The following is a 22625-nucleotide window of genomic DNA, read 5'->3' as shown; positions in this document are numbered from 1 at the left end:
CATACCATATACTGCAAGGCCAAGTTCTGGTGTTGATTTAGTTAGTTTCCTATCCTGGTAAAAGTATCAACAGGCTTCACACTTGATTTATTGATCACCATTCAATGTTAAAAGGTAATGACAAAGTTCATTATTTTATTTACACCAAATGTTCTCTGCATCTTGTGTCCTGCCCCCAACAAATATTTGTCTGCTTTAATATTCTGACTATACTTTAGCTCCCCATTAATATTAGGCTAAAGTTAGAACTTACACTTCTAACTGCAATCTCCCACGGGGTAGAAAGAGCCTATTGCTGATGATCTGTAACTCAGAATATGCTAGCTAGTCATATAATCAAATGACATATGATTCTAAGTTTAAGGGTGATAGTAATTAGTTCGATCATCAATATTATCGACAACTCTAGCTTAATATTCAGACATTTATACTTGTAGTGGGGATCCATGAGCCCTTCTGGATGCAGCATGCAGCTAGGAGTGCACTGGTTGTAGCAGGATGGCTTCCGATGAGCTATTAATTTAACGATGACACTCGCATCTCAAAAGAGCTTGAAAGGATTATCTGCAAACTACATGCAGTTGTAGGGAATGCATGCATACCCAACTCCTTACTGTTGCAGTTTATGTACATACTGGTGAAAATCGGTCCTCGCTAATGAACCTACCTTATAAAACAGTCAGATTTTCACCAGGTCGCTTTGGCCTGTAACTTTGAAATCTTTATAGTTTCTACATATCTCATACTTCAGCTGCAATTGATTCAGTGTAGTTAAAAACATTAGTTGTGCCATACAACCGTATGTATTGGTATTCAATTTTTAATGTAAAGACATGAGAAAAACTCTGATCAGTTGTTCATATCAGATGTCACATTTAGAGCTAGTTTTGCTTATCAACTACTAGCTGCCCCAAGATCTTGAACTTCCATTTTATCAAAATTTTACAACATTTAACTATGTAAAACCAAAACTGACCCTATTTCTTTGTTCTTACCTATACCAATTATGCTTTCACCAATGATCGAGATGCATAAGTTTAAGACAACCTTAAAGCTACTTGTGTGGTTCACTGCAAGTTGTAATCTGCACATATAATATAAATTTGAAATTCAAACAATAAGATATGTTCTTGGAAGATACAAACATATATAACTACCCTCCTTTTTTTGCTACCTATACAGTAGAACGTCTTTATTATATAAAGATACAGGATTTTAACTTTATTACTATGGCAGCTTGTGCATTGTTAAAATGTGAGAGAGAAGAAATAAAGATTGCTATGCGGTTCTCAAGGCAGCTAATATAATTGGCTGTCAAGGCTATGTCCGCCTCAGACTGATCAGCAGCCAAGATGATTTTGATGTACTGATAGAACATTAATCTAAACAAAGTACTCTCAGAGGAAGATGGAGCCAAAAGTGTGTGAAGAATATGACCAACATTTGTTAACGAAAAGCTTCCTACATATAATAGTTGCTTGTTATACAGAAACATGCCTAGAGGGTGGTCATGTAACCTATCGGCCTTTAGATCAGAAGGGGAATGTCTGTTGACCTGATGTCAATGTGGCTCCCTAATTCCATAATCACTTGTTCAATCCTGTAGATATATTTTGTTGAGCACTCATATGGATATTCCCACTATGTATTCTTTTATCTTTAAATGCTTACAGAAATTGGAAATATGTTTACATTTATTATCAGCTATATATATAACCAATCAATTCAAACTCACTCCTCTCAAACACTTTGTTTAAATCCAGATGTACAACCAACTGAATGCAAACGAATGTCCTTCATCAGAATGAATTGGTATTTATGAATCAACCATCATCTTGAAATAACAATAATTGTGTGGTTTAGTTAAAACACTGTACATATTGGCTTTACATATGGTTGGCTCTCTTAAAACATTCATTATCTGTCATTGACATTCAAAGCCCACTCAAGATCCCTTCAATGCTTGTCATCCTTGTCATTATAGCAGACCACTAAATAGATAAACAGCCCCCCCCCCCCCCTTCAATCTTTAAAATCTTTGAAAGCATCTTCAAGGGCATATTAACATTGATCATTTTGTTTGTTTTTCATTTTAAATAAAGGCAAATTTTCTTAATTATTAGAAGCCTCAAGAAAGAGAAGCATGGCCAACATATATAGCTCCAAGAACATAGTACTGTTTCTGGTGGCTTCTCCAATTCTCAATCTATTGTTTATCATCAATCTTTATGCTAGTGGAAATTGGAACCTGAGTTGGACTTTTCAAGCTGCAACAGAAGCTGAGGCGGTGGCAGCTATATCCTGCTCAGGCCACGGAAGAGCATACCTGGATGGTTTGGTTCTTGATGGAAAAGAACCACTTTGTGAGTGCAACTCATGCTATGCAGGCTCTGACTGCTCTGTTTTTATACCTGGTTGTTCTGCAAATGCAGATGGGTACCGTCCCTCCTCTCTCTCTTACACACACACACACACACAGAAGGTATCAGAAAGTCTTGTCAGCTTGTTGTTCAAGATTAAGTGTTCATAACTGAAATTTGTTTAATTGACAAACTCTGGGTATGATAGCCGTGAACGAATTCCAGAAAATAGCTTTGACTGCATTTTTTTTTTTTTTTTGAGATCTCAAAGAATTATTAGCTTTGAAAAGTAAGTATCTTAAATAACTTGGTTTGGTGTGATCAGAAATAATCTATACACGGTAATCTTACCTATCTAATAGTATCAAGAGAAGTTACTACGGTTAAGATTCTCCAGCCAAGAAATTGACATCTTACAGATTTGATGTTTTGCATTAGGATTCCCTTGGAAGGTTTATCACTTTTCTTGATGCAGCAGCATCCTGAGATTATATTATCTGTTTCTTAATGAAAAGTTTATAGAAAACATCAAATGAAGTAATCAATGATGCTTTGATAGACAACAATGACAGGTTCAAAAAAGGTAGAGGAGCATGCAGTAATCCTGGTTGTCAAATGATTTTATGAAATTTCAGCAATTATTTTCTCAAACATTTTCATGAACAGATCATTTTTATTCCAAAAATTGAGTTAATATTATATAAAGGGCTTACAGATAAAGAAAAACCAGTGACTGCCATCACGCCTGAATGTAGACCATGCTAATGTATACAGCTAGGGCATGCTGCGGCATTAATTTGCTGATCTGCTCCATTTGATTTTCTTTTTTAACATAGTAAATGTATTAACAGTTTTCTTTCATGGTTTATTTCAATTATTTAATATTGAAAGGTAAACTAGAATCAGGGGAAACGACCCTGAACAAATTTCATAGCTTGTCTATCAAGCATTATGCTGACCCCATCAACTTCATTTTACAGATAACTGATCTATCTAAATTCTTCTCTCTATGTTGTCACTATGGCTGCATTTGGTTGCTTTGTTGCTACTTGTTTTTAGCTATTTGCTTTTTGTCGTTTAGATTTTTTACCTACACAACAATTTTCAATGCTTGCTGAATGCTGAGCATATGTTTCAGTCTTACAAATATGCCTGATCCTATACCTTTGCGTTGGTAGCTCTTCTGATGACACATTTCTTACTGCAATCTATCATTGAAAACGTTCATAACGATCCCATCAGGACAACCAATTTTTCAAACACTAACTCGTATTTGCAGGGGGAATCCGCTATTTTTGGAACCTTTCTGGGTGCAGCATGCAGCTAGTAGTGCACTGCTAATAGCAGGGTGGCATCGAATGAGCTATACATTTAATGATCACACTTTTATCTCACAAGAGCTTGAAAGGCTCATCCGTAAGCTACATGCTGTGGTAGGAAATGCAGTTACAGACAAGAGATTTATAGTTTTTGGTGCTGGCTCAACCCAAGTCATTAGTGCAGCAGTTCATGCACTCTCCCCTGATAATGCTTCATCGCCGGCAAGGGTTTTAGCTTCGATCCCTTACTATCCGGTCTGTTCTGCTAACTTTGTTCTGTTTTCACTTGGAGCATAAATTGTTCACACATATATGATGTTGAAAATCAAAACTTTTACAGTTATATAAAATACAAACAGAGTTGTTTGAGTCGGTGAATTTCAAGTTTCAAGGAGATACGTCCCAATGGAAGAACAGTTCAGATACCGGTGCAAATATGATTGAGTTTGTAACTTCACCAAACAATCCTGATGGACAACTAAACAAGGCAGTTCTTCATGGTCCACATGCCAAAGCAATTTATGATCGAGCGTATTACTGGCCACATTTTACACCAATTCCAGCTCCTGCAGATGAAGATGTAATGATATTCACACTTTCTAAGCTTACCGGTCATGCTGGCAGCAGATTTGGGTAACAGTCAAACCGCCATTCTCTTGTGAACGTATCCATTCTAATACAATCATCCACGTTATAGCTGCTTTATTTGCTATTTATGGAAGTGGAGGGCATTACCGTCGCACGTCAATAGAAACCAATTCACATTTGTTTGTGTGCCTTGTACAGGTGGGCAGTGATAAAAGATGAGAGTGTCTTCGACAGAATGACAAAACATATCGGCGTAAATTCCATAGGAGTTTCTCGAGATAGTCAGTTAAGAGCTTTGAAGCTTCTGAAAGTAGTACTTGAAGGGGAAGGAAGAGAAATATTTGAATTCGGACACCAGACAATGAAAATCAGGTGGGAAAACTTGGTCAAGGGGTTATCATCATCAAACCGTTTCTCTCTCCAGAAAATTGAACCTCAATACTGCACCTTTTTCCACGAAGTCAGAGAATCTTCCCCAGGTAATTCTGTCACCCTCACTCTCCAGCAAAACGAAAATGATGCTTACATTACACACACACACAAAAAAGAGAAACAAAATGCAGTCATGGAGCTTGAGCTGTTGTAGGTCTCCATATCTGTCTACTTCTCATCTCATTCATTTCCATTTCTCATAAAAGCTGAAAAGTTAAATATATATTTATATTGGAGAACTGATACATAGTGAGTGCATAATCAATGGCAGCTTATGCTTGGCTGAAATGTGAGAGGGAAGAAGAAAAAGATTGTTATGCAGTCCTCAAAGCAGCCAATGTTATTGGCCATGAAGGAGGTGTGTTTGGTGCTGAAGATCGCTATCTCCGCCTTAGCATGATCGGAAGCCAAGATGATTTTGATCTACTGATAGACCGGTTGACCAAATTAGTTTCAGTGGAAGCTGGTGCCAGAATCATGTGAAGAACGCGATCGTTATCCATTGATGGAAAGTTCTTAACAGAATTTCAATACTTGTAATAGAGAAATAATTTTAGACATACCTAGAGAAAGGTCATGTTTAGTGACCTGAACTACTGGTAGATACATAGCGTAATACCCTGTTGCTCAAACCTGTAAAATATGTTGACACTGGCAAATGCCCATGATCTGAAAACCTAGTACATAATGCAATGCATCAAATTGATACATAAACCTCGGAGAGGCTTCCAGATCAAAGCCTTTCAAACAAGTTTCCTTAGAACACCAACACACTAGTCACAAATCACCCACGAAATCCCTTTACATGGTAAGACAACATCCAGGGTAGCTCCCAGCACTGTCTGTGACAATCTAGGGACTTGACCCCAATCCGTTCTGGTTGCACTTGCTGGCCCTCCAAAGGAAACACAAACTCAGCATAACATCTGTTCCAACACCCAGAAATCACCAATAACCACCCCCCATCCATGCCAATCCTGTTAAATTACAAGCAGCCTTAAAAATACAAAAAACTCCCAACACTTTCCGACACTATTTTGATGTCTCCGCTCTTTTGCACCCAGAAAAAGAGTTATTAGTTAAATTGTCACTTTGCTGAATCCTAGTACCATCGTCCTCCCAGATTTCTAACTTGGTATAACATCATCTAGGTTTTTTCCATCCTTTGTTTTCATATATTGAAGTAAGATTTTTAAACAAAACCAAGAAATCCAAAACAAAATGTTGGGATATATATGGCATTCTGAGGATAATACTTCCTATAGTAAGTGAACCAGAACTCAGTCCTGGAAAAGAACCAAATTGTTAAAATATAATAATGAACCAAAATTCTGGCTAGACACCCAACAACATTGCTTGACTACAGAATGTAGAAAATCGAAGCTAAACAACATAGAGAACAACAATGGAACTGCAATAATCTTCAACAATACATTTTCTCAGGTCAGAAAAAAGTGCAAGTTCATTTTGCTTGTCATTGTCCTATACGGATTGCCTGTTGGTAAAGCAATTGCTATCAAAGTAAACCAAGAATAGTTCAGAATAACCTAAAACAAGCATTAGACTAGTTGTACAGATGGGCAAAAAGATATTCTATTTCCCTTACCAATCATAATTTACATGAGTTATTCCACAAAGTTACAACGAGAGTTCATACCATAACTGACCTTTTAGGTGACTGTCGGTGTTTTAAAAGGTTGATTTTTATTCTCCTCCTCAGTAAAATGCATAGAAATACGAGGACAACAATCAAGACTGAATAAACTTCAAAGTGAATTCCCCAAAAATAATCTACCAAAAGGTGCCTGCTCTTGCCGCCACAATTGCAATCACAAATACTTCGTAGTAAAGTCCCCTCGGAAGTGACTTCTGGATCAAGAATAAAGTCTACAGTCATGGCTTCTTCTCCCAACCAGATACTTGTGGCCTTTGATTTGTACCCAGGCACAGCAGCCATAACTGCAAGCACATTCATCAGTTTACATCATACAGGTTGTTACTGCTTACTTGAACAAGATATTTCAATGCTTATAAACCAAGGTGACAGTTTATTAGTCACTAACAAAAGTCACTGTGACCCCTATAAATATAAACTAGGAATTCTCTACTGGGTTTATAGGCAAAAGATCATAATTTATATTCACAAAAGAAGGCAACAAATTACTGCTTTATCATGTAGCTCTTTCAGAATGTGGCATGATTTGAAAATTTGTAATTGATAAAAAATGCCATCAAACCAATATCCTGAACCATACACTGCATGGAACTGTTGCTTGACAATCAACATGAGATGCGCAAAATGTTTGGAATATGTATTCAACCAGCTCCAAAAAAACCAAGTGCAAGCCTTATCTAAGAGCTTCTTCAGTTGCACAATGCTATTGTTGCTCTTTGAACAACTACTGCATGTTAAATTCATCGTATTATACTTATGTTTCCCCTTCAAATCATTCTAATGCCATCACCAAGAGTCTCTACATATCTCCCACCTTACTATCAATCCCCGGAAAGAGTCTTACATAATGCTAATAAACATTTTATACCTTCATATCTTTCGACTGGAACAAGTAAGCGATGATAATCAGCAAATGCCCTGCCAGCTTTAACCTGTCATGACCAGGGGAACCAAGAAACAAGTTATTATGAGAAAGCAACAAGTCAAGCCCATCAGTTGATTAAACAGTGTCAAAATATTTATATAGGCAGCAATGATAGTATTTTGTTAACAATAATTATAAGATTAATTCAGTAACAATCAACACGAGTACAAGCAGAATGGATACTGCTGCAAAGAATCTTCCAGAAAAAGTGCTGCGAATGACAACACCAATCAAAAGCACTTGCTGCATCTTACAGAAGAGGTTCTAAGAAGAAGGGTCACAGCAACTAAGATATGAAGCGTGTATATGGATGTAAAAAAGAGTCCAAAAAAGTTGCTAAGAATGTATGGCGAACCATGTTTTTTCTTTTTCCAAAGTGATTGCTGCAAAGTAATAAGTGGTCTCCTAACCAGAAGGGGTTGGAAAATAAAGGAAAATAACTATGATTAAAGGTTCAACGTAAATCCAGGTTCTTAAAATTTCTTCAGAAATTACATCCTAAAAGGAAAAGAAATGAAGTTAAGAAATTCCAAAATGCTTTCTGTTCTCCCATGAAAGGTAGGAGAAAAAACTATGGCATTTAGAGAACTTGATGTAGCCGAAAGGTTTAGGGCAATTAGAACTCAACAATTAGGGCTAGAATAGGGTTGATTGTGTTGGAATAATAAAAAGATAATTGGGTTTTCTAAGAAACCTCTTGAATAAATATTCAAAATAACAAAAGATGATAATGATAATCTTCTACCTAAGATACTTATTTATAATAGTTAAGATAAATCCTAATCAAATAGTAATTCTAATCCTAAATAAAGACTTAAAGTACTAAAATTCTAATAAAGATAGGAAAAAGAATTTCAAACTAAATAAATAAAATAAAATCCTAAACTAACTAAAATACTAAATAAATTTTCATATGCGCCTGCATCAGTCCCCTCGGGTCAGAAAAGACTCGACTCCGACGAGTAGGCCTTGACATACTCCTCATAGATGTCGGGATCCACTCTTTTCAATTCTTCTTCTGCAATCCAAGTGCTTTCATTAGCAGGTTTACCAAGCCATTTCACTAAAAATCGTCTATACGGGTTCCCTCGTCTAGATCGAACCTCTTTTACATCTAGCACATCCTCAATAACTTCAACCTTAGCAATTGGAAGGTGCTGAATTTGAGCGTCTATGGTAGATGCAGTTCCATCACATCCATCAAATGGATACAAGTCCAAAATATTGAAAATATGACTGATTTGTAACTCAGGTGGTAACTCAATTAAATAGGCATTTGAACTGATTTTCTTTAGCACCTTACAAGGTCCAAACTTTCTAGACTTGAGTTTGTGATAAGTACCCTTAGGAAATCTTTCTTGCCTCAAGTGCACAAGTACTTGATCACCTTCCTCAAATTCCTGCTTGCGACGATGTTGATTTGCTGTAAAAGAATATTCTGCATTGCTGGCCTTTAAAGCAGCCTTTACCTCTTCATGAATTTTTCGAATATGGTCAGCAAATAACTCTCCTTCATTACTCACTCTAGCTTCTTGTGGTAGGGGTACTAAATCTAGCACATGTTGAGGTTTTAACCCATATGCAACCTCAAATGGTGTCTTCTTTATGCTTCGATTAACAGAATTGTTGTAAGCAAATTCAGCTTGGGGTATGACTAAATCCCAAGTCTTTGGGTTATTTTGAATAAGACATCTTAACATATTACCCAAACTTCGATTCACAACTTCTGTTTGACCATCTGTTTGCGGATGGCAAGTACTAGAATACTTCAACTCTGTCCCAAATTTCCTCCACAAAGTTCTCCAAAAATGTCCCATAAACTTCACATCTCTATCAGAAACAATGGAAGTTGGAATTCCATGTAATCTTACAATCTCACGAAAGAATAATTCAGCAATATGAGTTGCATCAGAAGTCCTAAAACACGGAATAAAATGTGCCATTTTTGAAAACCGATCCACCACCACAAAGATAGAATCAAATCCTTTTGCTGTCTTTGGAAGTTCCAAAACAAAATCCATACTCAAATGAATCCAAGGTGCATCTGGCTCAGGTAAAGGAACATATAAACCAGTGTTTTGAGCACTGCCTTTACCAAATAAACAAGCTGGACATCTTTTCACCAACCTCTCCACATCTCGGCGCATTTTTGGCCAATAATAACGATCAGCCACCATTGCCAAAGTCTTGTCTCTCCCAAAATGTCCTCCTAAACCATTCCCATGAAGTTCTCTAATGATTTGCTCCCTTAAAGATCCTTTTGGAATGCACAACTGGTTACCTTTGAATAAATAATCTTCGTGCAACCTATAAGGTAAATTTTCAGCTTGTAATGAACCCTGCAAATCAGCTATTATCTTGCTGAAATATGAATCAAAACTATACTGATTTTTAAGTTCTTCAAATCCTGTGACTTGAGTGCTCATAATTGATAACATTTTACATCGCCTACTCAAAGCATCAGCCACAGTATTAGACTGCCCAGATTTATATTTTAAAGAGAAATTAAATTCATTGAGAAAAGAACTCCACTTAGCATGTTGATTACTAAGCTTTTTTTGCGAATGCAAATACCTTAAAGCTTGATGGTCAGAATAAACAGCAAACTCACGATAAGCCAAGTAGTGCTGCCAATGACGAATGGCCCTTACCAAAGCATAAAACTCTAAGTCATAAGTTGAATAACGTCGTCTAGAGTCTGTCAACTTTTCACTAAAAAACTCTATAGGCCTTCCATCTTGACTAAGAACTGCTCCAATTCCTACATATGAAGCATCACACTCAACAACAAATAACTTCTCAAAATCTGGTAGTGCGAGAACTGGGGCTTCAGTCATCAAAGCTTTAACTCTTTCAAAGGCTTTTTGTGCAGAATGTGACCATTCAAATCCATCTTTCTTCAAAGATTCAGTTATAGGACTCATAATAGAACTAAAATTTCGAATGAATCTCCTATAAAAAGATGCCAAACCATGAAAACTCCTTACTTCTTTGATAGATGTAGGTGCTGGCCACTCTGAAATTGCACGAATCTTCTCTGGATCTGGTTTCAAACCCTCTGCAGACACAATGAAACCAAGAAATACCACTTCTGGTTGCATAAAACTGCACTTTTTCAAGTTTATATAAAGCTGCTCCTTTTGAAGAACTTCTAAAACTTGTCGTAAATATTTTAAGTGCTTTTCCTTAGTGTGGCTATAGATCAAAATATCATCAAAGTAAACCACCACAAATGAATTCAAGAAGGGCTTGAGTACCTCTGCCATGACTCTCATGAATGTGCTTGGTGCATTTGAAAGGCCAAATGGCATCACCAACCATTCAAATAATCCATCCGGGGTTTTGAAAGCTGTTTTCCATTCATCTCCATCCCTCATTCTAATTTGATGGTATCCGCTCTTCAAATCGATCTTTGAAAACACTCTTGAACCAACTAATTGATCAAGCATCTCATCTAATCGAGGAATGGGAAAACGATACTTGATTGTAATTTTATTTATGGCACGGCTGTCCACACACATCCTCCATGAACCATCTTTCTTAGGAGCTAACAAAGCTGGGCAAGCACAAGGACTTTTACTTTCACGCACTAGACCTTTCTCCAACAACTCCTCAACCTGTCTTTGTACCTCAGCTCGCTGCATAGGTGGCATTCTATATGCTGGCAGATTTGGTAATGCTGCTCCTGGTACCAAATCAATTGCATGTTGGATGCTTCGTAAAGGTGGTAGACTTTTCGGCAAATCCTCATTGAACAATTCTCCAAACTCCTTCAATAACTGCTGAATTTCTGTTGGATATTGAGGAGATTTACTCATCTGATCACTTTTTAAATGCTTAGTTACCAAAGCATACATAATACCCATCTCACTACCTTCAGCTTCAAAATTTTCAGCAGATAAATACCCAGTGATCTTGCTGATCTTGTTGTTTGCTGATTTCTTAGTCTCTTCTCTAAGAGGATATAAAGTGTACCTCTTGTTATTCTTGTAGAAAGAATAGGTATTTGGCTTCGTCTTATGAACCATATCGTGATCATACAACCAAGGTCTACCCACAAGAATATGACCAACATCCATTGGCACAACATCACATAAGGCCTCATCATCCAAGTTATTTCCCATAGTAAATTTCACCAAACATTAAGTAGTTACTGGTACTTCGTGTCCCTTCTTTAGCCACCCAATCTTGTAAGGATAAGGATGTTTGTTTGTAGGAAGCTTTAATTTGTTCACTGCCTCTTTTGAAATAATATTTTCCATGCTTCCTCCATCAATGACAAGATCACACACTTTACCTTCACAAACAACTCGTGTGCGAAAAATACTTCGCCTCTTCCAATCTTCTGCTTCCTCATTTACTGTTGTTGTCATTACTCTTCGTACCACTGATGACTCACCTTGTGCAGGATAAACATCGATTTCCTCTACCTCCTCCTCATACTCATCATAAACAGGCTCTAACTCTTCCCCTAATTCTGCTAAGTTCACCCTTCGTTGTGGGCAAGCAAAAGAAGTGTGCCCCTTTTCCCCACAAGTAAAACATCGAATATGGGAATTGCTACCTCCTTTATTTGTAGAAGAACCAGAACTGTTTTGTCCTCCATAAGGCATTATACTCTTGCCTTTATCATTCTTTTCAACATTGGTTGCACCTCTATTAGTTTTATTGATTGTGGCAGCCCCTTGATAATTTTGTTGGGATGTTGGATAACCTCGTCTTGCTTCAGAATTATTTTGCCAATGGGTGCCATATAAAGGCTTTCTAGCACCATAGCGTAAAACCCGTTTTTCTGCTGATAGAGCATATTGACGAGCATCTTCAATGTTGTATAAACGAACTACTCCCATCTCGTCTCTAATAGAATGATTTAAACCAGCAAGATAACGAGAAGTAATTTGTTCGTTACTCTCAGCTAACCCAACCCGAATTGATAAGTTATTGAATTTCGATGTATACTCCTCAACGGTCATGTTATTTTGCTTCAAACAATGAAACTTTTCATATAATTCCATAGTATAATCAGCAGGTAAAAATTGCTTTCGTAATTTGCTTTTCATGTGCTCCCAAGTGCTGATTTTAAGCTTACATTGTCGTGCACGTTGCTCTTCAACTCTCTTCCACCATTGAAGTGCAGTACCCTTTAATTTCAACTTTACAAATAACACTTTTCGATTTTCTGCCATGGGTTTCCATTCAAAGTAATTTTCCAAACTAGCTTCCCAATCCAAATATTCTTCCGCATGAAATTTTTCATGAAAATCAATTACTTCGATCCTGATTCCTCCACTGTTTAAATCAAGAGCATGTAATAACCGACCTTCCAATCCAACTCTTGCCGCTTGATTTGCGGATCCATCTTCATGAAAAGGGTTCTCGTTCTCAAATTCGTCATCATCCTCGAGATCGTGAATCTCAAGGGGGTTGTGGTCACCTTCCGAATTCTCCATTCGGGCTTCCACTGATTCCTGACGCTGCAAGGCTTGCACAGCCCGGGTCAAGTCATCAATCATTCTCCGCATCTCTGCCAACTCAGCTTGTTGGGGCTGATTGCCTCTACCTCGACCTCTAGCTCGACCAACCATAATCTCCTAACTCAAATCCTTATAGGATAGTAAGATCGTTTGCTCTGATACCACTTGATGTAGCCGAAAGGTTTAGGGCAATTAGAACTCAACAATTAGGGCTAGAATAGGGTTGATTGTGTTGGAATAATAAAAAGATAATTGGGTTTTCTAAGAAACCTCTTGAATAAATATTCAAAATAACAAAAGATGATAATGATAATCTTCTACCTAAGATACTTATTTATAATAGTTAAGATAAATCCTAATCAAATAGTAATTCTAATCCTAAATAAAGACTTAAAGTACTAAAATTCTAATAAAGATAGGAAAAAGAATTTCAAACTAAATAAATAAAATAAAATCCTAAACTAACTAAAATACTAAATAAATTTTCATATGCGCCTGCATCAAAACCTTAATAAGGTCCTAGCCAAAAAAAAAGAAGACCATGATTATGTAAGAAGAATTAAATTTTCCATTCTAAGGAAACAATTGATCGTTAGTGATTATAGTCGATGTCATACAAAATTTGAAGAGATTCTGTTAAACAAAGACAAGAAAGTCAATTACTATTCTTTAATTCCAGTGACTAAACATTGAGATTGATACATTTCAAATCAGAATCCTTACAGTATGATTTATGCAAAAATAATTGGGAGATTAAGGATATATCTGTTTTATGACTGCATGTATAGCTGTGAACACACCGTGTAATTTATTCCCTTGATCGTGATCGACCCAGGTGACGGCCTTCCACTATCTGACGAAAAGACCCTTCCATGAACTCCTGTCTAAAAATGTACAAGTCATGTAGATCAATGATTCATAGACAACAAACTGTGAAAATATTCAACTTTGTTGAATATTTAAGTTTGTTTTAAAATTCCATCAAAAAAGACAAGAAAAGAAGAAGAATGTTATCCACAATGCCTCGAATAGAATAGATGACTATAGAACAATTTTATACAACCATGAAGCAGAAAGAAAAGGAAATCTATTTCATTTTTCAATACAAGACACGTTTAAAACCAAAGGACAATGTACCTTCACAAGGCTAGCAACAAGATTTAGCATGCTCATTTTGTTGTACTCCCAAATGGTAGGAAGCTGCACATTTTTATTCGGAAAAGAACATAAATAAAAGCAACAGGATGATAACAAAAACAAGAATGAATGTTAAATAATTAATTGTTCAAATCAGGCAGAAAGGAAAAATAAAATTGAAGTACCACCACCAAAACCCAAGGACTAATTAATTGAAAAAGATTTAAAACTAAGAAGCCAACAAAAAAAAGAAATTCTTTGTTCCTCGTATATTAAAGAGAAAGAAAATTAAAAAGGAAGAATGATCATGAATGCAATAATATTTATCTAAAGTATCCATAGAATAAGGCTAACCTTAATTGCTATAAATGTTCCTCTTCATTTTCATAGTAATGTTAAGCAATTCAAGAGGTTGATCATGAAACTCGACTTTCACCATGGACATTAAAAGCACGTCGATCTGCTAAGTTTCTTAATGATCGAAAGCAAGTCAGAAAAGAGACAAGAACCAAATAAGGCAGAAAAGAGGGACATTGACAAGACATTGCAAAGACCAAAACCCCTAAAGCTAATTTGGCAATATAATTTCTGATATTCTTCAGTAACAACATTACAGAGATTGAATATTTGACAACATGGTGATGAAATAAAAGACCATAAGGCCTATTCTAAGAAAAAGGCAAATAATATAAAGTAGAAGGCCACCATACTAAATTTGCCACAATTACATTGTGATATATGAAACAGTTTTAAACATTCTTTACCACACTCACATAGCCTGCCCCCAAATTGCATTAAACACACCTTCAAAAGAATTAACTAATTACTCGGTTTTCAAAGAACCATGGCAGAAAGACACAATAAGATTCTACTTCCCAATGCTTAATTTTCTCACTAAAAACAATCACTTTATATGACTCTAAAAAGAACTTTTATTTATTTGAACTCTGTTCAGGATAAAATATAAAAGAAAGAAGGAACAGAAACGTTGAAGAGAGTTGAGAGATTCTTTTTATCTAAAAGAAGACCGCAATATTAAGTTTCTGAGCTAGAACGAATTTATTATCACTAAATTTTAGCAGCAATTCAAAATAAAACTCATTACAAGTATAAAGACGAGGCTCATAATGTAAACAAGAAGAGAAGAATGCTAAGTCATGACAATGCCTCCTCCCCATCTCTTAAGCATGTTCATTACTTGTTTGTATTACAAAAGTAAGAAGAGATTGCCATCTTTCAAAAGTTCAGTTCACCAAAGAATACAATCCTGGCTAACCATAAAGGGCACTAAAGTTTCCTCTCCATTCAGTTGGGACTAGAGGGGAAAAAGTAATAGAAGAACACTAAACAACGCCATTCCTTAAAATTCCAGTTCTATCAAATACAAAATAAAAAGTGAAAATACGAAGTTTCTTCAAAAACCATATCAACAATTTCTTTCCCCATAAAAACAAGGGTTCGTCCACAACTTGTAAAGAGTATATTGATACTATCATGCAAGTCTTAATCCGAGTGAGAACATACTAATATTATTAAGAAAAACATGACTTAGATAGAATTCTAACCTCCTTAGCATTAGGCCATTTGTTATCACTAATCTCCAAGGTTAACTCAAAACAACCACCATATATGTAGTTCCAATCTTGCATGCCACCGTATATGGGGTACCTGCATTAAGTTGAATCAATTGCCGTACAGCATAGCAGGAAAAGATAATAAAAGAGGACTTGTAATACAGAATACGGAAACTTAAGTATAAATGAAACAAAGGTTACATGGTTTGCAGGGTAATTAATTTCTCTAATCATAATCTGCAAACAAGTTGCTTACCAGGATGCTCCATTTGTAATGCCTGCTTTAAATTCCTTGCTCGAAGACATGTTATAGTGAGATTGGCTATATACACTTGCCAGGAACCGGAATGTTCCATCATCAGGACAAGCATAATAATTCCTCCTGGTATTCATACACATGAACATGAGAAGTTATGTATTGTATTTAAAAATGTATTCTGCATCAATGAAATAAAAGGCTTGATGGTACATGAACACCATTCTTTACAACGTTCATAAGGTGAAGAGTTGTAAAAGAGTCACATAGCTATACAGCAACATTGTGAGAAGTGAAACTTATTATTAAGGTTACCATTATTAACAATAGAAAAGGCATAGCAGCCAACAACCATTCAGTGTTACAGAAAAGATCATGGCAAAATCACCAGCACCCATTAAAGATTGTGTTACTGGCCAAAATGTAATTAAATCAAATATATGCTGAGCCATAAATACAAATTAAAAATGATAGAAGGGAACAAAAGCCTGGATACCACATTATGGAAATATGCAATCTATAATATGTTAATTGATGAAACATCCAATTTCTTAACATCTAATAATCAAATCAAGAAAATCTTGACTGAAAAGGGATCATACTGGTTTGACTAAACCACGAATAAAAGCTCAAACCCTAGCATGCCCAGATGTAAAAGCTGATAGTTTAGCACGCGTAGAAAAGATCTTTGAGATCATAAGACACAGGAGCAACAAGGAACTTAAGTCATTGAATAGGTGCAAATTAGAAATTTTAAAGCTGATAATGAATGAAGAAAAATCACCTTTTATCCTGAGTGCCATCCCATGGATAATTTGCAACGAGTGCACCCTGCGAATGACAAAATGTTATTAAGGACTCCTCTCCTCATGTTTCTTGAAAATAGTTTCTAAGCAAGATTAAATTCATAACCTCATCTATCAACATTATTATCAGATCATGAGACAGAATTCCATATGTACATTCTTAGAAGGTACAATCTTTCACTAGATATGGATGCTAACCATCTAAACTGGTGATACCACAACTTTGGAAAATTAAAGCACATTAGGACTGGAAAAATATGCCAACTGTACGTATGGACACACATTAACTGATACACCAAGTTACTTTTGAAAAGCTATTTTGAGATTGCTTCAAGATAAGAAGAAGCAAGCACACCATCTTTTTACAAAAAGAGTATTCTCATTTTTATATTTGATTCATTTTCTAACCCTTTTTTTGTTGAAACAGAATTTAAGAAGTTTATACCGTATGATATTGGTCAGCTTGGTGGACAATCTTATTATTTAGAAAATCTCAAAGTCTTAACTTATAGAAAAGTACTGAATAGGCCAAAAGCCTTACTACAAGTCCATTCATGATAAACATGCATACAAACTTTTGTGCATGCAATTGTGGTCAATGTAGTCAATTTACTCCAAGATCATTGGAGCATTACAGTCCTATGCTTAACTGTGGATCTAGGATTCATATCACTTCTATCAATTCAATCAGTGTAAATTTCAGTTTCTTGAATAATGAATTTCGCATGCACATTAACAGTTCATATTTACTGAAATATCATGGAAACCATTTCTCATTTTTATCAAAGTTTACACAATCTTCTATCCTTTCTCATATACATATCTATATGCATGTCTCCAAATTTGGAATTCCAGAGACTCATTCACTCAACATTTAGCAGATTCTCATGACATAATGCAAAACGGAACATTTTTGACATTCAAATTCATACATAATGGTCAGAATAAATAATCAGGTACATTGCATGCAACATTATAATGACAAGCAGAATAGAGTCCTTATGATTAGCTTCCAATTTAGCACTTAATTTATCTCACAAAATTGTTTACAACTTTTTTGGGGGCCTTATAAGAAAATCAAGTCTATAACTTCGCTGGAATTATGAGATACAGTTGGCTGATCAAAGCATCTTTGGTATTTCAAATTAAAAAAAAAAAAAAAGGCCATTCCAGGACAGTAGAATTGGGAAGCCATCATCAATATCCAATAACAATAGCACTCAATGCTTTTACTCAATACGACATGAAAAGTGAGAACAAAATATTACCCCATGCAAACTTGCAGATGCTGTGAAATGTATCTCTCTCAACCAACTCATAATTGCTTTTGTTTCAGGTTGTCGTGCATCCTCATCATCATTCCAAGGAAAGAACTAGCAGATTTCATTAGTCATGGTCATTTAATCATGGGGAAAAAAGGAGCAAATCATATTAAAGCAAGGAATAAAAACCAACCTATAGCAAGACAATCTATTATCAAACTACCAGAAGAGTGCAAGTACAAATATCAGGATCCAAAAAAAAATTTTGCCGAAAAAATGAATCCTTAGCTGGAATCATTTTCAATGATTTTGATGGAAACTACAAGTAGAAAACATATCCCTTTCTAATATTATACCAAACAAAAAATATGATATCAACATTCACACCATCCACATTTTTATTACTTAGATAATTAAACACTGATTTAAGGAAACAGGATCTTAAAACAATCTTTGATTTCAAGTTTTAGCTCAGTCAAATTAATCCAATGATACCAAGATGTTCTAAAATGCTTTTCTTTTTGCAATCCATCTTCTTTAACATAAAAACTATAGGAATATAAGCATTGGTCCCAAGCTGTTTATCTTTAACAAGAATGCCAGGTCTGAAAATTTTTATTAAATTCTACATGTCTGAAGTTCAGCAACGCAAAACCATCTACAAATATGGATGTGCAAGGGGTTTTCATATTTAAACAAAGCTATTACAACATATAAAAAGATCAAAAGGAGCAAATGGATCAATTTGTATCGCATCCTTAGAAGCAAATTTGCCATTGCATGGCTTTTCTAATTTAGTCTACATACCTCTTTCCTGCATGATGTTATGAAAAGTATGGTAAGTCCTGCAATTTAGAATATGAATCCTGATTTGAAGAGCATAATCCTTGACACTCTCATGATTCAATTAGGATTTTTGTAACTTGAACTTCTTGATGAAGTTATAGAACACTAAAACACACCTTTCCACTTTGGATAGATCCCAATCTTAGAAAACTCCATTTGCTTGTGGTTTTAAGGTTCAATTTGGATTCAATCACCTCTAAATAAAACCAACATTGCAAAAGAGTTACCTGATCCGGAAAATCTCGATTTAGATCAATACCATTTGCATTACCACGCCTCCTAAGAGAAAACCCATCAGGATTCATTGATGGAAGTATGTGAAGGTGAACATTTTCAACAATCAATTTAACCTGTACTATCAATAAATGTTATAGGTTAGGCAATTTTTTTAACATTCAAAATAAGTTAGAGACATTATAAAAAACATTTTAAAATCATCAAAGATGAATGAAACGCATGCATGCATAACCAGACAAAAGTAAAGGGAAAGCAGATTTAATCAACAGAAAATCAGGTAACAGGGCAATCTTGTCAAAATAACATTTGTAAGCTTGAAGAAGGATAAATAAACCAATTTTTCTATGGGAGTTACAATTCTACAGCCATTTTGGCTGGGAAGATGCAGCCATACGAGTAGTGGGTCACTCACATGACTGCATTCACATTCATCCATGCATATGGTATGTGTAAATAGACATGAATCCTTTTTTACTCATTGAATGTCTAAATATATCAGCATATAATACCCAATGCAAATACAAAATATTTCAAAACTGTTCAGACGTATAATTCAGTTCTCAAGCAGACCAATTTTTACAACGACCATAATGCGCGCTCGATTTAGGTAAAAAAACATCTTACTGAAGCCCATCCACACCACTCTCCAAAAAAAAGATATTAGATGTCACTAAAATGTCATAGAAACAACTTGAAAATATGTAAGTATCTTCAAATAGCCCCAAGCTTCAACAAATCACCACAGAGCAAAGCATCATGATATGTAAGAAACCACAGTGCATAAACCAGGAATTATTTATCACAAAACAACATTGAAAAATGCATATAAATCTTGTCCACAACATCATGCAAAAAATAGGAGAGATACACTTACATGCAGTAAAAGGAATAGAAAAATACCAGTGGATCACTCATATAATTGTCACATATCCAATTTGCAAGAAGTATGAGAAGCTCGCGACCAACAGGTTCGTCACCATGCACATTACCAACAAACTGCAATATCAAGCACATCAAGCTTTGCGTTAACCCATGGAAAAAAGAATAGTGGTTCATTAAATAGGAATTAAAACTACATTTATAACAAAAATTGGGTCATGACGATGCAATAGAAGGGAAAACAAACTTCAAACACCATATGTAGAAAACAAAAAGAACACCATCATGCTGACAGGATAGGAAATAAGTTTCATAAACAATTCCTGTTTGTAACAATCACATCCTTTATTCACTCACCTTGTTATATAGCTTGAAATAAAATTAGATCATAGCAACTTTAAACCTCAGTTACAAACTTCATGTGCAGAATGTAAAGCATGGCAATATTTTCTCAGAAGAAAAGCCCTATAAAACGGGGATCTTAGCAACTAAATTACTAGCATAAATAAGTTAGTAGGCTTATAGTACATTATAAAGAAAGTTAAAGAAACAACTCAAATTTCAGAGTCCTGGACACTCAAAGGTGGGATACTTGATAAGGGACGGGGTACATTTTAAGAAAATGAACTAGAGAAAGTTGTTGAAGCAAAAAAGCTTTTATCATAGAACGGGAAGGATGAAAAGAAAGTTCTAAATTTGCAGTGTTCATTTTTCATGCTTTTATTATTGGATTTGCTTTCAAATGCAAGTCAACTTCCACTTATGTTCCAGCATTGCTGGTTCCAATGTTTTTCCTCCCGAAAAAACCTGAGATAGCATACTCCTTGAGAAGATTTAACTACAATCAGGTTTTTCTGTATTGATGCTAGTTCTTTAATTCTTTCCTAACTTCCGTTAGCATACTACCAGGTTGCCTGCAAATCAGTTACCATATAACAGCAAGAAATATGTATTTGTGTTTCCCCTCATACAAGCTTTGTAATGTTTTGATATTTCAAATTTGGTTCTTTACTTTTATTAATTTCTTAAATGCCATTTCTAAGTTCCTATCCCTGTTAAAAGGGAATCATTTGTAAACAGCCATTTCACATGAGCTTAAAAAATTTCTCAACAAACCCCAAGTCCTTCAGGATAGAAAAATAAATTAGCAATCGCTAATTAAATCAGTGGACATCCATGTGTGTTTATAAATATCAGAGCACTAAATCATTTACCTTGAATGCAGGTTCAGGCTCTTCCTCACTTGGTTTGTCAGAAATCTCTATCACCCACTACAGAAAAAGAATCACTAAACAGTGACTAAGATAGACATGAGATAAAGCCTTATAAACGCAAATAAACCATAGTCATCAAAAGAGAGATCACTAGGAAAAATTTGTCAACACCTATGTACAGAAAATGAAGCAAGTTCAAATGAAATGAAATTATTACCAGTGGAACACCATTCACACTCGTTCCAATACTGAAGCCAAAATCCAAAAAGCCCTCGAAGAGAGTAATAAGGAACCAATCAGTATATAACCCTCATGGAACACTAAACTACTCCATTCATCACCCCAATCTATCAACTTTTTGGAAAAAGCAAACTCCTATTTGATTTCATCGTATTCTCTTACAGTGGAAATAGGGCAAGATTCTAACCAATAAATGCAAATAAATAGAGATAATCACCTGTATATCCTAGAAATGTGACTACATCTTTGCCCAAATTCCTTCACCGCCTTTTCCAGTTCCGAATTAGTCATGTAGCCACGAGCAATATCGATACTGTAAGAAATTTCCACAAATTATTCCCAAAAAAAAATAAAATCTAAGCAAAATTATAAAATTAAATTAAATAAACAAAAAAAAAAAAGGCACCTTGGCTGAGACTGGTTTTCCTCAAATAAATGCCTTGCAAAAGCCGCATAACTATCATTTCTAAAACCTAAATGAGACAGAGACAAAGAAATAATATCTAAAACAGCGAAAAAAAAAACAATCAAACATAATGATTAAAGGCGGAGTCGCAATAAAATCTGGTCAAACCATGTAAAAGTCAGAGATCAGCGGCTGCTAATTATTCTTAGGAACGTGAATTTATTTACTTATAATTGATGGATCAAACAGAAGAGAAAATTAAAGATCTTAAGTTGTAAACTGAAGCAATTAATTGAGGTTTAGCGAGAGAGAAAGAGGACCTGCATAGAAAGAGGCGCTGCGTTGGCCGCCTCTGGCGATAACGTGGCGAAGAAAGAAGGAGAAAAGGAGACAAATGACGAGATTCATCTCTTATTTTCTTTCCTAACAAACGTATGGGAGCTTCAGCTCAGCTTCAGGCGAGTTTCCTTTCATCTAACGATCTTCAGAGACACAGACAGAGAAGAGGGGGAAAGTGGGAGAAGACGGGAACGCGCGGGAGGGGCGCCTGATTTGAGGCCCAAGGTGGATTCGGCCATTGGGTCTTAGATTTGGGCTTAACCATTTCTGGTATCAGTGATACATGTATGACTCTTAATTTACAATAAAAATTAATTAGATATAATATGTAAAAATTTTCATAAATTATTTAAGAAAATTTAAATAATTTTTTATTTTTTTATTTCGTTTTATTAAATTTTTGTACTTTTAATAAATAGTAAAAATTTTAAAACTAATACGTTAAACTTAACTAACAATTAAAAAATTCATAATAGATAATAATTTTATATATTTAAATCAAAAAAATAAGAAAAGAAAGATTTACCGTAATCTTTTAAAAGAGTTGTATTCGACGATATTTTATGAATTCAAATTCATTAATTATTGATTATATACTAAAAATACTAACAATATCTTTCTCAATATAAGCAACTAAATTATTTATAAAGAAACTA

The 22625-nt window shown here is 35.2% G+C and overlaps 2 protein-coding genes across 2 annotated transcripts; one reads left to right on the top strand and one right to left on the bottom strand.

Annotated features, from left to right (window-relative positions):
• The first annotated feature begins 2027 nt into the window (after window positions 1-2027).
• LOC18592702 (tryptophan aminotransferase-related protein 4-like) lies at window positions 2028-5413 on the top strand. The gene is made up of 5 exons (XM_007019551.3): window positions 2028-2436; window positions 3640-3934; window positions 4020-4312; window positions 4466-4746; window positions 4971-5413. Exons 1-5 carry the CDS (start codon window positions 2144-2146, stop codon window positions 5180-5182), a joined length of 1374 nt encoding a protein of 457 aa, XP_007019613.3. The 5' UTR covers window positions 2028-2143; the 3' UTR covers window positions 5183-5413.
• Window positions 5414-6274: 861 nt separating this feature from the next.
• On the bottom strand, window positions 6275-22165 carry SOL1 (carboxypeptidase D). The gene is made up of 15 exons (XM_018125582.2): window positions 21951-22165; window positions 21631-21697; window positions 21442-21537; window positions 21202-21232; window positions 20985-21041; window positions 19792-19887; window positions 18882-19004; window positions 17815-17919; window positions 16525-16571; window positions 15741-15866; window positions 15476-15578; window positions 13911-13973; window positions 13574-13657; window positions 7243-7306; window positions 6275-6658 (listed from the first exon to the last, which is right to left on the bottom strand). The coding sequence occupies exons 1-15, from the start codon at window positions 22036-22038 to the stop codon at window positions 6351-6353; spliced, it is 1458 nt and encodes a 485-aa protein (XP_017981071.2). The 5' UTR covers window positions 22039-22165; the 3' UTR covers window positions 6275-6350.
• Between the last annotated feature and the right edge of the window lie 460 nt (window positions 22166-22625).

Source organism: Theobroma cacao, chromosome 8 (genome assembly GCF_053813885.1).
Source record: "Theobroma cacao isolate CCN51 chromosome 8, ASM5381388v1, whole genome shotgun sequence".
Lineage (NCBI taxonomy): Eukaryota > Viridiplantae > Streptophyta > Magnoliopsida > Malvales > Malvaceae > Theobroma > Theobroma cacao.
Note: the sequence above shows the minus strand (reverse complement) of the source record. Positions and strands in the feature narration are given on the sequence as shown.

Bases quoted from the DNA above. Each gene is read 5' to 3' on its own strand.
- LOC18592702 (XM_007019551.3), top strand. From the start codon at position 2,144: ATGGCCAACATATATAGCTCCAAGAACATAGTACTGTTTCTGGTGGCT. The intron at 3,935-4,019 runs GTCTGTTCTGCT...AAACTTTTACAG, and splicing joins CTTCGATCCCTTACTATCCG to TTATATAAAATACAAACAGA. The intron at 4,313-4,465 runs GTAACAGTCAAA...TGCCTTGTACAG, and splicing joins CATGCTGGCAGCAGATTTGG to GTGGGCAGTGATAAAAGATG.
- SOL1 (XM_018125582.2), bottom strand. From the start codon at position 22,038: ATGAATCTCGTCATTTGTCTCCTTTTCTCCTTCTTTCTTCGCCACGTT. The intron at 21,538-21,630 runs GTGCCTTTTTTT...AATTTCTTACAG, and splicing joins GAAAACCAGTCTCAGCCAAG to TATCGATATTGCTCGTGGCT. The intron at 19,005-19,791 runs GTATTTTTCTAT...TTGATAGTACAG, and splicing joins ATTATATGAGTGATCCACTG to GTTAAATTGATTGTTGAAAA.